The 13,389-nt window shown below is 46.3% G+C and overlaps 1 protein-coding gene and 1 long non-coding RNA gene across 3 annotated transcripts in view; both read left to right on the plus strand.

The window, feature by feature from the left end:
* The first annotated feature begins 446 nt into the window (after positions 1-446).
* Positions 447-13,389, plus strand: part of SMS (spermine synthase) — a 57,180-nt gene continuing 44,237 nt past the window's right edge. The window contains exon 1 of one of the 2 annotated variants that reach the window (XM_005593159.4): positions 447-611. In XM_005593159.4, the coding sequence (XP_005593216.1) occupies positions 563-611 (49 nt within the window). In that variant the 5' untranslated portion in view covers positions 447-562. Of the gene's footprint in view, positions 612-693; positions 1,106-13,389 lie in introns of those variants that run through there. The other variant, XM_045384399.3, reaches the window with a different exon arrangement.
* LOC135969222 (uncharacterized) lies at positions 1,272-2,050 on the plus strand. The gene is made up of 2 exons (XR_010584365.2): positions 1,272-1,407; positions 2,002-2,050. It is a non-coding gene; the product is annotated as an uncharacterized lncRNA (long non-coding RNA).

Below are 13,389 nucleotides of genomic sequence, written 5' to 3' on the forward strand. Positions count from 1 at the left end.
AATGCAAAGCAGACCCTTGCTAATAATGGTAATAATCCGAATGGGTTTAACTGCAGCATTGTAAGAAAAGCCAGGCAGTACTCTTAGACTACAGGGGTGGATCTCATTTGATTTTCCCGACTCCGCCAGGAAATAAGAGGGGCCTTGGCTTGGGGAGAGGTGTGTGGGGAAGCGTAGGGGGTGGGCCCCCCGGAAGTCCTGCTGCGCTGTTTAAACCTAAGGTGACCTAACGGATGGCGGGAGCGGCCGCGCGAGCCTTGGAGCAGGGCGCGGCCATTGGTGACGCACGCCGGGGAGCACGGCGCCCACGTTTCCACCATTAGCGAGGCCTCACACCCGGCGCTCCAAGTTCGGGGCTGGAGGCGTCCTGGCTTCCTCCCTCCCGGAGGCGGGACCGGCCCCGCCCCCGCGCCCCGGGTCTCTCCCGGCGGCCCCTCCCACCTCCTAGTCCTGGCCTCCCCGGGCGCAGCGCACTCCCCGCCGGCCGCAGCCTGACACGCCGCGCGGCCCCCCAGTCTCCCGCGGCCGCTCCCCCAGGCATGGCACAGGGCCTCGCCTCACTATGGCAGCAGCACGGCACAGCACGCTCGACTTCATGCTCGGCGCCAAAGGTGAGGGCGCCCGCCGCCACCTGCGCGGCCATCCCCGCCGCTCCCGCCGCCTGGCGGGCTGGGGCCGGGGTCGGGCGGGGCGTGCGCCGCGGGCCGAACAATGCGGGCGGCCCGCGCGGCGCCGCAGTCTCCCGGGCTGCCGAGCACAGCGCGCTGCGGGGCCGCGTGCACCGGCGGCCGGGCGGAGGCCGCGCTCCTGCTCGCGCCACGCTCGGTCCCGGCCGCAGCTCGGGGCCTGGAGGGGCAGTCCCGGGTGCCCGCCAGCCGCGCCGCCCTTCCGGGCCCTGGCCGTCCACCCGCGCTCCAAAGCGGGCTCGCCGCCTTCGCACTCCCGCTCGGGGATTCCCCGGGCTGCCGGGCGCGGGCAGACCCCCCATGGGACGAGGGTTGTAGGGATTGCGGCGGAGCGAGGCGTGACCCGCGCGGCGAGCCCGGGCTGGGGGCGTGCGCCGAGCGGGGCTGCCCGCGCGACCTTTTCCTGTTCTTGCAGGCGGGTAAATTTCCCTCTTGGGGGCGGGGGTTTCCCCTCGCAGGGAGATGGGGCTGTGGAAAGGTCTGCGGACGCGCAGTGCTTGCAGAATTCTCAGCCGACTGCGTAGGAGACGGATACCCCGGAAAGGAACTGGGGGACGGGAAAAGGAAACGATTATTATTATTGGGGGTGGGGAGGCATGAGGTCTGGGCGCGGGAATCGTTTACACCCCGAATCGGGGAGCTATCAAAAGAGTCCGCCGGGCGCGGTGGCTCACGCCTGTAATCCCAGCATTTTGGGAGACCGAGGCGGGCAGATCACGAGGTCAGGAGTTCGAGACCACCCTGGCCAACATGGTGAAACCCCGTCTCTTCTAAAAATACAAAAATTAGCCGGGCGTGGTGGCGGGCGCCTGTAATCCTAGCTACTCGGGAGGCTGAGGCAGGAGAATCGCTGAAACCCGGGAAGCGGAGATTGCAGTGAGCCAAGATCGCGCCGTTGCACTCCAGCCTGGGCGACAGAGCAAGACCTTGTCTCAAAAAAAAAAAAAAAAAAAAAAAAAAAAAAGCCGACCAGAAGAGAGAGGCCTGCTAAAGTCGGAACTGTGTGCAGGAAATTTGAAGGGGAGTGATACTTTGCAGGCTTCTTTTCTCGGGATGCCTCTGTCGTGGGGGTGGGAGTCGCGGGAAAGATAGAACTGCCCTTTCTTTTTCTGGTGGCTTTTAAACCTGTGACTGCCGCAGACTTGAATCTGCACTTCCCATAGGTTCCACTTGGAGTGTCTCGCTCATACCTTGGTTTTCCCACAGTTTTCCTCGAATTGGATAGAGCAGGCTTTTCTCTTACCATTTTTAACACTGACTTTTTCTTTCTGAATTTCTGAGTACTCACTTTGCATTTTCTCCCTCAAATTTAAAGGATCTCCGAACGCGCAAGATTTAGTAAAGACTGAGGATTTGGAGCAACACCTGGGTTTGAGTCTGGCTTCTTCCTGATGGGCTCTGCGTGTGACCTTGGGTTTATGTTAACCTTTCTGAGTCTTCCCCGTCCATTAAAAAGAAAAAAAAAAAAACAGTGTACACCTCTTCGGGTTTTTACTCTTAAGGGAGTAGCTGTGGAGCACACTGTAGGGTTTTTAAGCAATATCAGTGTATTTAGGTGGTCTGAAGTGACTTGGAGAAAACAAAGCATGTTAATTTTAGTCCCCACATTTCTTAGGTAAGGATGTAGGGCAGGGAGACTGCTAGAGATAAAATGGTGCTTGAGTGGTGGAGCTGAAGAGCCAAGGTTTCATTAATTACCCTGCCAGCCCTAGGGCTGAATGGTTAATGAAAGCTCTGGCATACTGAATTTAGCGGTTAGTGTATTATGGTCACCCAACTAGTAAGGGGTGAGTCTGGGAAGTGTCCCTGTTGTGAGCACCTTGTGAACACTCACCTGTATTTATCGTCCATGGATTTTCTTAACTTTTTTTTTTTCCTCTGAGATGGAGTCTCACTCTGTCGCCCAGGGTGGAGTGCAGTGGCACGATCTCAGCTCACTGCAACCTCCACCTCCTGGGTTCAAATAATTCTTGTGCCTCAGCCTACCAAGTAGCCGGGATTACAGACTTGAGCCACCATGCCCAGCTAATTTTTGTAATTTTTTTTTTTTTTTTTTTTTTTTTTTAGTAGAGACGGGGTTTCACCATGTTGGCCAGGCTGGTCTCAAACTCCTGGCATCAAGTGATCCGCCTGCCTCAGCCTTCCAGAGGGCTGGGATTACAGGCATGAGCCACCGTGCCCGGCCTGTTCATGGGTTTTCTTTTACGCTTTGAGGAGGGTGATCTCAGCATGGGGCCCAAAGACTCTGGCACTTCCCTTTGTCCTTAAACCTCCTTGGCCAAATTTAGATTTAGCCTCTTGAAGTGTTGGTTCACAATGGGATGTTTTTGTTGTTTTGTTAAAGTGGGAAAAAAGCGAATGAAGAAAAACTAAGAGATTTTTAACACTTTGGGCTGACACTGTCCAGGAGAACCATGGATCCCTAGTGTGGGAGGCAGGAGGAGAAACTGGCCTTTTCTAAATTGGAAAGGTGTGGAAGTGGCATCTTAATAATTTAGTTGTGCAAAGAGGAAGTAAAAAGATTGATGATAAAGACGTGTGTAGAGCAGAATAGAACCTTAAGAGGGAAAGGTGAAACATAAGCTGTTAAAATTTTAATTCCCCATCTGTTCTTAAAGATGAGAAAGCTTTGATGGCAAGGTGAACATTCTAGAAAGAAATATTACGTGCGTGGGAGGGTGGGGAATGTGTGTATGTACGCATCTGTCAGACCTTGAGTCATTACAAGTGTTCTGGGCTAAGAACTCCGATTCATATTGTATTCTCTCCCATCACTTTATTTGGGGTGAAGCATGTTGACCTTACTGTCAGTATCCACATTTGAAAAATAAAGAGATCGTGGCTAGATTGGGATCTAAGTTCGTGTAGTTTTTAGTAAGGGGAGCTTGGTGAAAAATCGACTTGTGAGGTCTCCAAAAACATTTAATTGATAATGAGTCAAAAGGCATTACTCTTGGCATGTGAATATTGGACGTGACTCAAGGGTGAGTCAAATGCCTGTGGAGCCTGGATTCATGTTCTTCTTTTCCCCGTTTGTCAGTAATCCTTTCTAATGTTCCAGTTCCATGATGTGATTTTAGTGGAATTAAACTCGAACCACTTAGTTATTATGTTGTTACTGTGTTGGGAGCGCAGCAGCCACCAGCCCACCAAGAGCAACTGTAGATGGGGCTCGGTGGTGCTGGGTTAGTGTTATGGCTGATGAGGTGTAACCCAGGACATTTTTATTTTTGCTTTTAACAAGACAACTCATCTGTGGTCATCTTGTAAGTGAAGTATTGGACTCTAAGGACTCTTGAGCCCAAAAACCATTTTGTGACTTAGCCTGAGGCTAACAGGAATAAACTTGTCCCATGTTTAGATAGTGTAGGCATATCTGAGCTGGTGGAGGAATCGTGGTCTGTTCCTAGCCCCATGTGCTAGGCAGGATGCCTGGGTATCCAGAGGGTGAGTGAGAGGCCGGGCGCGATGCCGCATGCCTGTAATCCCAGCACTCTGGGAGGCTGAGGTGGGCGAAGTGCTTGAGCCCAAGAGTTCAAGACCAGCCTGGACAACATGGGAAAAACCTGTCTCCAAAAAAAGCCAGGTGTGGTGGGTTTTCTGTACCTGCAGTCCCAGCTAGTTGGGAGGCTGAGGCGGGAGATCCCCTGAGCCCAGGAAGTCGAGACTGCACTCCAGCCTGGACAATGGCGTGAAACTCTCTCAAAAACAAGGGCCAGGTGTGGTGACTCACGCCTGTAATCCCAGCACTTTGGGAGGCCGAGGTGGACAGATCACCTGAGGACAGGAGTTTGAGACCAACCTGGCCAACATGATGAAACCCCATCTCTACTAAAAATACAAAAATCAGCTGGGAGTTGGTGGCCCTTGCCTGTAGTCCCAGCTACTCTGGAGGCTGAGGCAAGAAAATTGCTTGAACCAGGGAGGTGGAGGTTGCACTGAGCCCAGATTGTGCCACTGCACTCCAGCCTGGGCTGCAGAGAGACTCTCAAAAAAACAAAAACTCACACACAAAAACGGTGGTGAGTGAGTGTCTATAGCCTCTTCTCACCATGTTGGAATGGAATGTCTCTAACAGGCCAGCCAGCTCTGAAAAGGTCTGGCAATCCCACGTCCATTTTTTCCCCTGGGCTGGGCATATCTTTTGAAGGCAGACCTCCACCAGGGTCTGCATCCTGGAGACAGCTCTGGTACATGGTAGATATTTGGTATATGCCGATTAAATAGATCAAATTTATGTTACGGTAAAGGTGGAATGCTGGTTCACGTCAATTAGGGGAAAGTGAGACACTCAATTACCTTGTAGAATTATGAGGATGGTCCTGAATTCAGAAACATGGCAGATACTGTTAGGTCTGTCCTTTGGACCATTGCTATATGATTTGTGCAGGGAAACAAAGTGATTTGTGTCGCTCAAATTCACAAATTTTATAACAAATCTTGTTTAATAATTTAAGAACAGAAGGCTACTTGGGAATTATGGGCTTAGCAGAGAAGGTTTGGGGTAGGGGGTTCTGTTGTACCTTTGACCCTCATCAGGGAAGCCTGTGGGCCTCTTCTCAGAGTATGAATTTTAAATGCATACAATAACCCAATTAAAAATACCGTGTTAAAAATACAAAACCCCCAGATGTGTGGTATGGTAACATGTGCTTCGCTTCTCCCCCACTCCCCACCCCCCAGTCTTGCTCTGTCGCCCAGAGCTGGAGTGTAATAATGGCATAATCTCACTGCAACCTCCGCCTCCCAGGTTCAAGCAATTCTCCTGCCTCAGCCTCTGGAGTAGCTGGGGTTACAGGCACGCACGCACCACCACGCCCGGCAAATTTTTGTATTTTTAGTAGAGACGAGGTTTCACCATGTTGGCCAGGCTGGTCTCGAACTCCTGACCTCGTGATCCACTCGCATTGGCCTCCCAAAGTGCTGGGGTTACAGGTGTGAGCCACCGTGCCCAGCCCATGTGCTTCTTTATTAACACATCAAATAAGATGTAGCAGCAAGGCTAATAACTTTCATAATCTCAAAGTAGACCTGAGCAAAACTGATATTTAACAAATTGTTAGGCAAGGAGAAAAACCTGATTTTTGTGACAATGACCAGGTGTAGTTGACAATGTGTGATTTTTGGCCTCCAAGCATAACTGAAGAAAGTGCTAAATTTCTATTAGTGAAAATAAGTCGGCCGGGCGCAGTGGCTCAAGCCTGTAATCCCAGCACTTTGGGAGGCCGATCACGAGGTCAGGAGATCAAGACCATCCTGGCTAACATGGTGAAACCCCGTCTCTACTAAAAAATACAAAAAACTAGCCAGTCCCAATTACTCAGGAGGCTGAGGCAGGAGAATGGCGTAAACCCGGGAGGCGGAGCTTGCAGTGAGCGCAGATCGCACCACTGCACTCCAGCCTGGGCGACCGAGCGAGACTCCGTCTCAAAAAAAAAAAAAAAAAAAAGTCTGTGTGGTTTTTTTTTCCATTCAAGTTCACAGGTCCCCTGAATTGTATCCATTGACTACTTGGGCATCCATGGACCCCAGGTTCAGACCCCCAGGCTGGGGAGGGGGAGGACTGAGGCAGCCTGTTCTGTAGATTGTGTGTTCCTTTTAGGGGGTGTAGGTTTTCACCCAAGGCCAATGCTGGAGGCACATGTCCCTAGTTCCTCTTCAAAAAACAAAAGCGGCTCTTTGAAATCTTTGAAAACATAAAAGTTGTACTTAGTAATTGCCACAGGGGCTAGGTGTTGCCCTGAGTGCTTTGTGCATTATTTTAGGTAAATCCTCAGAATAACCCGTGGTAGGTCTTGTTCTCCCCATTTTAAAGACAAATAAATAGGCCTACCTGAGGTTTTTTACTTTTTGAGTGGCAGAGCTGGAATTCAAAGCCATGTGTTTGATTGGAAGGCTGGTTCTGCTTCCACGATTCTGAAGCCTCTTAATTTAAGGCGGTGATTCTCAATGTGGGTGCTTCCCTCTGTGAGTGACATCTGGCAATTTCTGGAGACATTTTTGGTTGTCACAACTGGGGAGATGCTACTAGCATCTAGTACGTCCTGCAGTGCACAGGACAACTCCCCAACAGCATTGACAGCCCAAAATGTCCATAGTGCCCAGAGAAACCCTGGTTTAAATTCATACTAGACCATTTCAGTAATTTGGATGACAGATCATCAGCAAAATTTCCCTGGTCCTTCTTGGAAGTGTCAGTTATGCCCACAAATTGTTAGGCAGGGAAGGAGGATGGGCCCTGTCTTTCTGTTAAGGTTGGCACTGGGGTCTGTTAGGAGCTTGGTCATCGCTTCCTATTCAACTGAGCCTGTGGTTTGAGGTGACCTTCCCTCCCTGATTTCCTGAACCATCGCCCTTTTTAATTAGCTCCCACGCTCCCCTGTATTTGAGCTGCCTTCTGGTGGAAGCCTGTCTTCTTTGTGTGTTTTAAATAGCTATAACTGTCTAAATAATAAAACCTAAACAATGTAGTTCAGATTGCATTTAGCTTTCTCAAGAGTAGAGAAAGCTTCCTTCCTCCCCCTCCTTCAGCATTATTATCCCGTCCCACTATACTTTAATCCTCCATTGTGATAACACCGCAGGCGCAGACGCCGTTGCTTTAACCATGAAGCCTTTCGGGGCTGATGACTGGGAGTGGGGAATGCATGCTTGGGCCCTACTCTACACGGACTGAATCACAGTTGGTGGAGGGGGGTGAGTTCCTGGATTTTGCATTTTTAATCATCTTCCTCACAGTAATTCTGTTGCTGATTAAAGTATGAGAACTCCTCTAGTAGGTTCCTCATTTAAAACAACAGCAACGAAAACTTGTCCGAAACCTTTGGCACACCTACCTCACTCAGCCCAACCAGTCAGCCTAGTCAGTCATTAAGTCCTGCGGCTTCTGCCTGCCAGTGTTCTCAAATTTGTTGCTCACCACCTGTTCCTTACTTTAGTTTCCTGGCTACAATCTCCCCATTTGTCTCCATTTGGGGATGGGCTCGATCATTAGGAACACAACAGGATCCCTGTCCTTTTCCCATTTAAAAACCCTTCCGTGGGTCCCTATTACCCCATGGATGAAGTCTAAACTCTGTATCAACACATACACGGTCAATTTCTACCGGGTTTTTCCTCTTGCCCCAATTTATTCCTTGTGCTTCCCAGTAGCCAGGAAGCACCTGGACTCAGGATTTGACAGCTTTGGGGGAAGACTTTTTGTGTGCTTTACATAGGAATTCTCATGCGTTAATTGTGTTTGAAAATACTTTATGGACTGCTTCCGGGAGATCCCTTGTTGGCATTGCCTGCCTTTGGCATGCTCTTTTGCTTTGTGACTTTTTTTTTTTTAATCCTCTTGTCCCAACTCTGCAAAAGATTCTTAATTGCACAGATTATGCTCCATATGACTCCAGGCTGAATAACCTCATGTTTCGGGGAATTAGTTTTGTGGGCTTGCCATTAAAAAATTGAGTAAACCGTAATGATTCTTTTTAGATTGTAGTTTCCAAGTCATACCGATTTCCTTAAACCTATGGAGGTAGCATATGGTAAGATTTTAGTTTCCACTTTATATCTGTAATCCTCATCTAGTTCTCATTGGGTAGTTCAGTATTGTTTAAAATGCTTTGGAAGGGATGATAGCTGTTTAAGAAATTGACTCCATGATCAAGGCACTAGGAGTGACCCCCATCCTTGCTAACAAGGGAGGAGTACTTTTTCAAGTAATCAGAAGCCCTGCGTGAGACATTCTAATTTAATAACCGGTAGTCAATTTGTCTCTCTCTCTCTTTTTTTTTTTTTTTTTTGAGAAAGTCACTTTTGCATTTGCAGTGGGGGAGTTACCAGTTGGGAATCTTCTCATCCCCTTAGTATGTACTTTACTCCGTTGTATTTGAATTGGCAGTTTCAGGCCTTAGCTACCTTCTCAGGAGATAAAGATTAAAATGCTGTGTTCTCTAATAGCTTTAAAAAGTTAGAGCTTTTGATTTTGAACTTGGTATCCAGAAGGTTTGAAATTATGGGCTTTATCATTTTAATTGTGATCACCATGGTTATACTAATCTTTCACATATAAAGATTAGTTATAAAGTTACTGATATCTGTCTAAAAACATCAATAAAGTTATTACTGAGTTTAGTTTTTGGAGTCTCTGCATATTCCAGGTGTTTTAATTCACTATTTCACTGCAGTTGTAACCTAAGCCTGCTGGTGTGCGCTGTGGCTCCGACCACCATTTCGTGGTAGTTACAGACTCAGTTCTTTTGAAAAGTCAGGAAACCTCCTCAATTGAATCTGCAAACCAAGTATGTAAACCATGCACAAATGCTCTTGAAAACCCTCACAACTAGGCACTTTTCCAGACCCCAGGAAAAACAGCTCTGTGGCCCTGAGGTGTTGTGGGCCTGGATTTCATTAAATTGACACTGTCATCTGTGTTCCGGAAGGAGCCACCGAGCTAGCTAGTGGTGATGCTGTTGATAAATGTGTTTACGTGCTAAGCCACAGATTCAAAAGGAGCTGGTAAGAGCCAGTAACATGTTCTAGATTCCTGAACTGACTTGACTCTGGGTAGTTTTACACACACCTTAATTTTTCCCTCTCCATGGAGGTGCTAATGATGCTAAAATCCCACACACTGTGTCGTTGGGTGGAATGTCCAATAAAATGTTTGGAAGAGTGTCAAATGATACATAAAATACCTAACACTAATTGCGATGCTTAGGGCCGAGTACTTTGAAATTGTGCCAGTGGATAAAGATGCTCAGTTATAAAGAGGTGTGAATTTAACTTACTTGAAGGGTAACGAAAGCTCTGCTGGCAAGAGAAGAGGCAGAAAATAATGGGTTGGCCTGTGTTTTGAAGGTTGGTCTACTTTATTTAAAGGACCTCCTTCCTAAGTTATTAAAGCAGAATTTTAAAAGGACACTTGGATTTAAGATATCAATTACTTGTGTTTCATGACTCCATTTTTTTTCTTAAATGAAAATTTCTCCATTGAGAATCCTGAGCAATTCCTAGAACAATGCTATATTTAATACTGAATTCTCCCTTCTAGAAGGACTGTAGATCACAGTGTTCAAACAAGACTGATGTGCCTGTGGGCATACCAAATTCCTTTGCTGGCCTTAAGAGGTGAATATAGAAATGTTCCTCAATCCTTTTTTTTTTTTAGCGTACAGGTTGAGCATCCCTAATCTGAAATGCTCCACAATCTGAAACTTTGAGCACCGACGTAACACAAAAAAATGCTGATTCGGGATTTTCAGATTGGAGACTTAACAGTCAGTGAGTGCAATGCAGATATTCCAAAATGGAAAAAAAAAAAAAATCCAAAACACTTTTGGTCCCAAGCATTTTGGATAAAGGATATGCAACCTATATTTTCAGGGCCAGTGCCTTGGATCATGCTTTGGAAACAGTGGTAGCATGGTTTTTTGTTTTTGTTTTTCAAAGATGGGGTCTTGCTGTGTCGCTCAGACTGATTTTGAGCTCCTGGACTCAAGGGATCCTCCAATCTGAGACTCCTGAGTCACTGGTATTACTGGCGCACACCGCAGTACCTGTCTGAAGTTTCATAAATGGCTTAACATTGAATCTTTTAACTGTATAATGCAATAGCTAAGTGGCCCAGTTGCATGTGGGGTTTTGAGGAAGATGGTCATGGGTTTGTCAGTCCAAATGTTTGTTCCTTCGTGGGGGTTTGTCTGATTTGGAGCTTGAGAGTTGGTGTTGAGAAGAGAGAGGAAAGAGCTTACTATTAACTCCCTTTGGTATGAGATACAAGAATATGACAGGACTTTTTTTTTTTTTTTTTATTTGAGTTCTGGGATGCAGTGCAGAACGTGCAGGTTTGTTACATAGGTATAAATGTGCCATGGTGGTTTGCTGCACCTGTCAACCTGTCATCTAGGTTTTAGACCCTGCATGCATTTGTCCTAATGCTCTCCCTCCCCTTGCCCCCCACCCCCTGACAGGCCGAGGTATGTGATGTTCCCCTTCCTATGTCCATGTGTTCTCATTGTTCATCTCCCACTTATGAGTGAGAACATATGGTGTTTGGTTTTCTGTTCCTGTGTTAGTTTTCTTAGAATGATGGCTTCCAGCTTCATCCATGTCCCTGCAAAGGACAGGAACTCATTACTTTTTATGGCTGCATAGTATTCTATGGTGTATATATGCCACATTTTCTTTATCCAGTCTATCATAGATGGGCATTTGGGTTGGTTCCAAGTCTTTGTTATTGTAAATAGTACCTCAATAAACATACGTATGCATGTGTCTTTATAGTAGAATGATTTATTTATTTATTTATTTATTTTTTTTTTTGAGACGGAGTCTGGCTCTGTCGCCCGGGCTGGAGTGCAGTGGCCGGATCTCAGCGCACTGCAAGCTCCGCCCCCCGGGTTTACGCCATTCTCCTGCCTCAGCCTCCCGAGTAGCTGGGACTACAGGCGCCCGCCGCCTCGCCCGGCTAGTTTTTTGTATTTTTTAGTAGAGACGGGGTTTCACCGTGTTCGCCAGGATGGTCTCGATCTCCTGACCTAGTGATCCGCCCGTCTCGGCCTCCCAAAGTGCTGGGATTACAGGCTTGAGCCACCGCGCCCGGCCAGTAGAATGATTTATAATCCTTTGGGTATATGCCCAGTAATGGGATTGCTGGCTCAAATGGTATTTCTGGTTCTAGATCCTTGAGGAATCGCCACACTGTCTTCCACAATGGTTGAACTCATTTACGCTCCCACCAACAGTGTAAAAGCATTCCTATTTCTCCACATCCTCTCCAGCATCTGTTGTTTCCTGACTTTTTAATAAGGACCATTCTAACTGGCATGAGATGGTATCTCATTGTGGTTTTGATTTGCATTTCTGTAATGACCAGTGATGATGAGCTTTTTTTCCATATGTTTGTTGGCTGCATAAATGTCTTCTTTTGAGATGTGTCTGTTCATATCCTTCACCCACTTTTTGATGGGGTTGTGTTTTTCTTGTAAATTTAAGTTCTTTGTGGATTCTGGATATTAGCCCTTTGTCAGAAGAGTAGATTGCAAAACTTTGCTCCCATTTTGTAGGTTGCCTGCCTGTTCACTTTGATGATAGTTTCTTTAGCTGTTGCAGAAGCTCTTTAGTTGAATTAGATCCCATTTGTCAATTTTGGCTTTTGTTGCAGTTGCTTTTGGTGTTTTTTTTTGTCATGAAGTCTTTGCCCTTGCCTGTGTCCTGAATGGCATTGCTGCCTAGGTTTTCTTCTAGGGTTTTTATGGTTTTGGGTTTTAAATTTAAGTCCTTAATCCATCTTGAGTTAATTTTTGTATAAGGTGTAAGGAAGGGGTCCAGTTTCTGTTTTCTGATTATGGCTAGCCAGTTTTCCCAGCACCATTTATTAAATAGGGAATCCTTTACCCATTGCTTGTTTTTGTCAGGTTTAGGGACTTTTATTTTTTTTAAAAAAAAAAAAAAAGAAAGAATTTTGTGACTGTTAAATTTTTAGTGGAGTTCCTGTAATTTATTTCTTTGAACAAAGGGTCTGGCTTTGCTTCAGAAGGCTGCAGGAACTGTTCAAGTTGTGGTTTGTGCATTTGTCTTCTTACATCATCTGCTCATTTGACACTATGGGGTTAGGGAAATATAAAGAAAGGGGGGATACAGCTCTGATATTATGGCAAGTAGATAACCACTTTGATGTATGGTACAAACGGCTTGCTTATTCTTGTTGCATATATAACAGTGTTGTGCGTAAAAACACTGAATTTTGTAGCCTAACTGTTGGGGTTTGAATCCCGGTTCCACTACCTACTAGTGTATGTGACCTTGGGCAAGTTGTTAATCTATGTGCCTTACTGAGCTGGCTATATTTCGGTTACCCTTGAATAGCAGCTGTGAGAACAGACATCCTTGCCTTGTTTGGACCTAAGGGGGAGAGCAGTCTTTTACCATTTTGAGTATTATGCTAACTGTAAGTTTTTTGTAGATACCCTTTATCAAGTTGAGAAAGCTCTCTTCTATTCCCATTTTTGTGTGTTTATCTTGAATGAGTGTTGGATTTTGTCAGGTTCTTTTTTGCATAAATTAATATAAAATGTGGGGTTTTTTTCTTTAGCCTATTATGGTGGATCACATTTTTTTTTTTTGAATGTTGAACTAGCCTTGTACACCTGGAATAAATCTCACTTGGTAGTGGCATGTAATTTTTCTATATTGCTGAGTCCTATTTGCTAATGATTTTGTTAAGGATTTTTGTGTCTATAGACATGAGGGATATTGGTGCATAGAATTTATTTTGGACTGTCTTGGTCTGGTTTTGGTATTAGCATAATACTGGCTTAATAAAATAGGGAGACCTTCCCTTCTGGAAGAGATTGTGTAGAATTGGTGTTAATTCTTTAAATGTTTGGTAGAACTCTCCAGTGAAACCATCTTCGTCTCAACATCTCTTTTCTGGAGTGTTTTTTTGAGAGAGGGTTTTGCTCTGTCACCCAGGCTGAAGTGCAGTGGTGTGACCTCAGCTCACTGCAGCCTTGACCTCCAGGGCTCAGGCAATTTTCCTGCCTCAGCACCCCTCCCCTCCCCTCCAAGTAGCTGGGACTACAGGTATGCACCATCATCCCTGGCTAATTTTTGTATTTTTTGTAGAGACAGGGCTTCCTCATGTTGCCCAAGCTGGTCTCAAGCTCCTGACCTCAAGCAGTCGACGCACCTTGACCTCCCAAAGTGCTGGGAT

This window comes from Macaca fascicularis, chromosome X, assembly GCF_037993035.2.
Source record: "Macaca fascicularis isolate 582-1 chromosome X, T2T-MFA8v1.1".
In the NCBI taxonomy this organism is placed as follows: domain Eukaryota; kingdom Metazoa; phylum Chordata; class Mammalia; order Primates; family Cercopithecidae; genus Macaca; species Macaca fascicularis.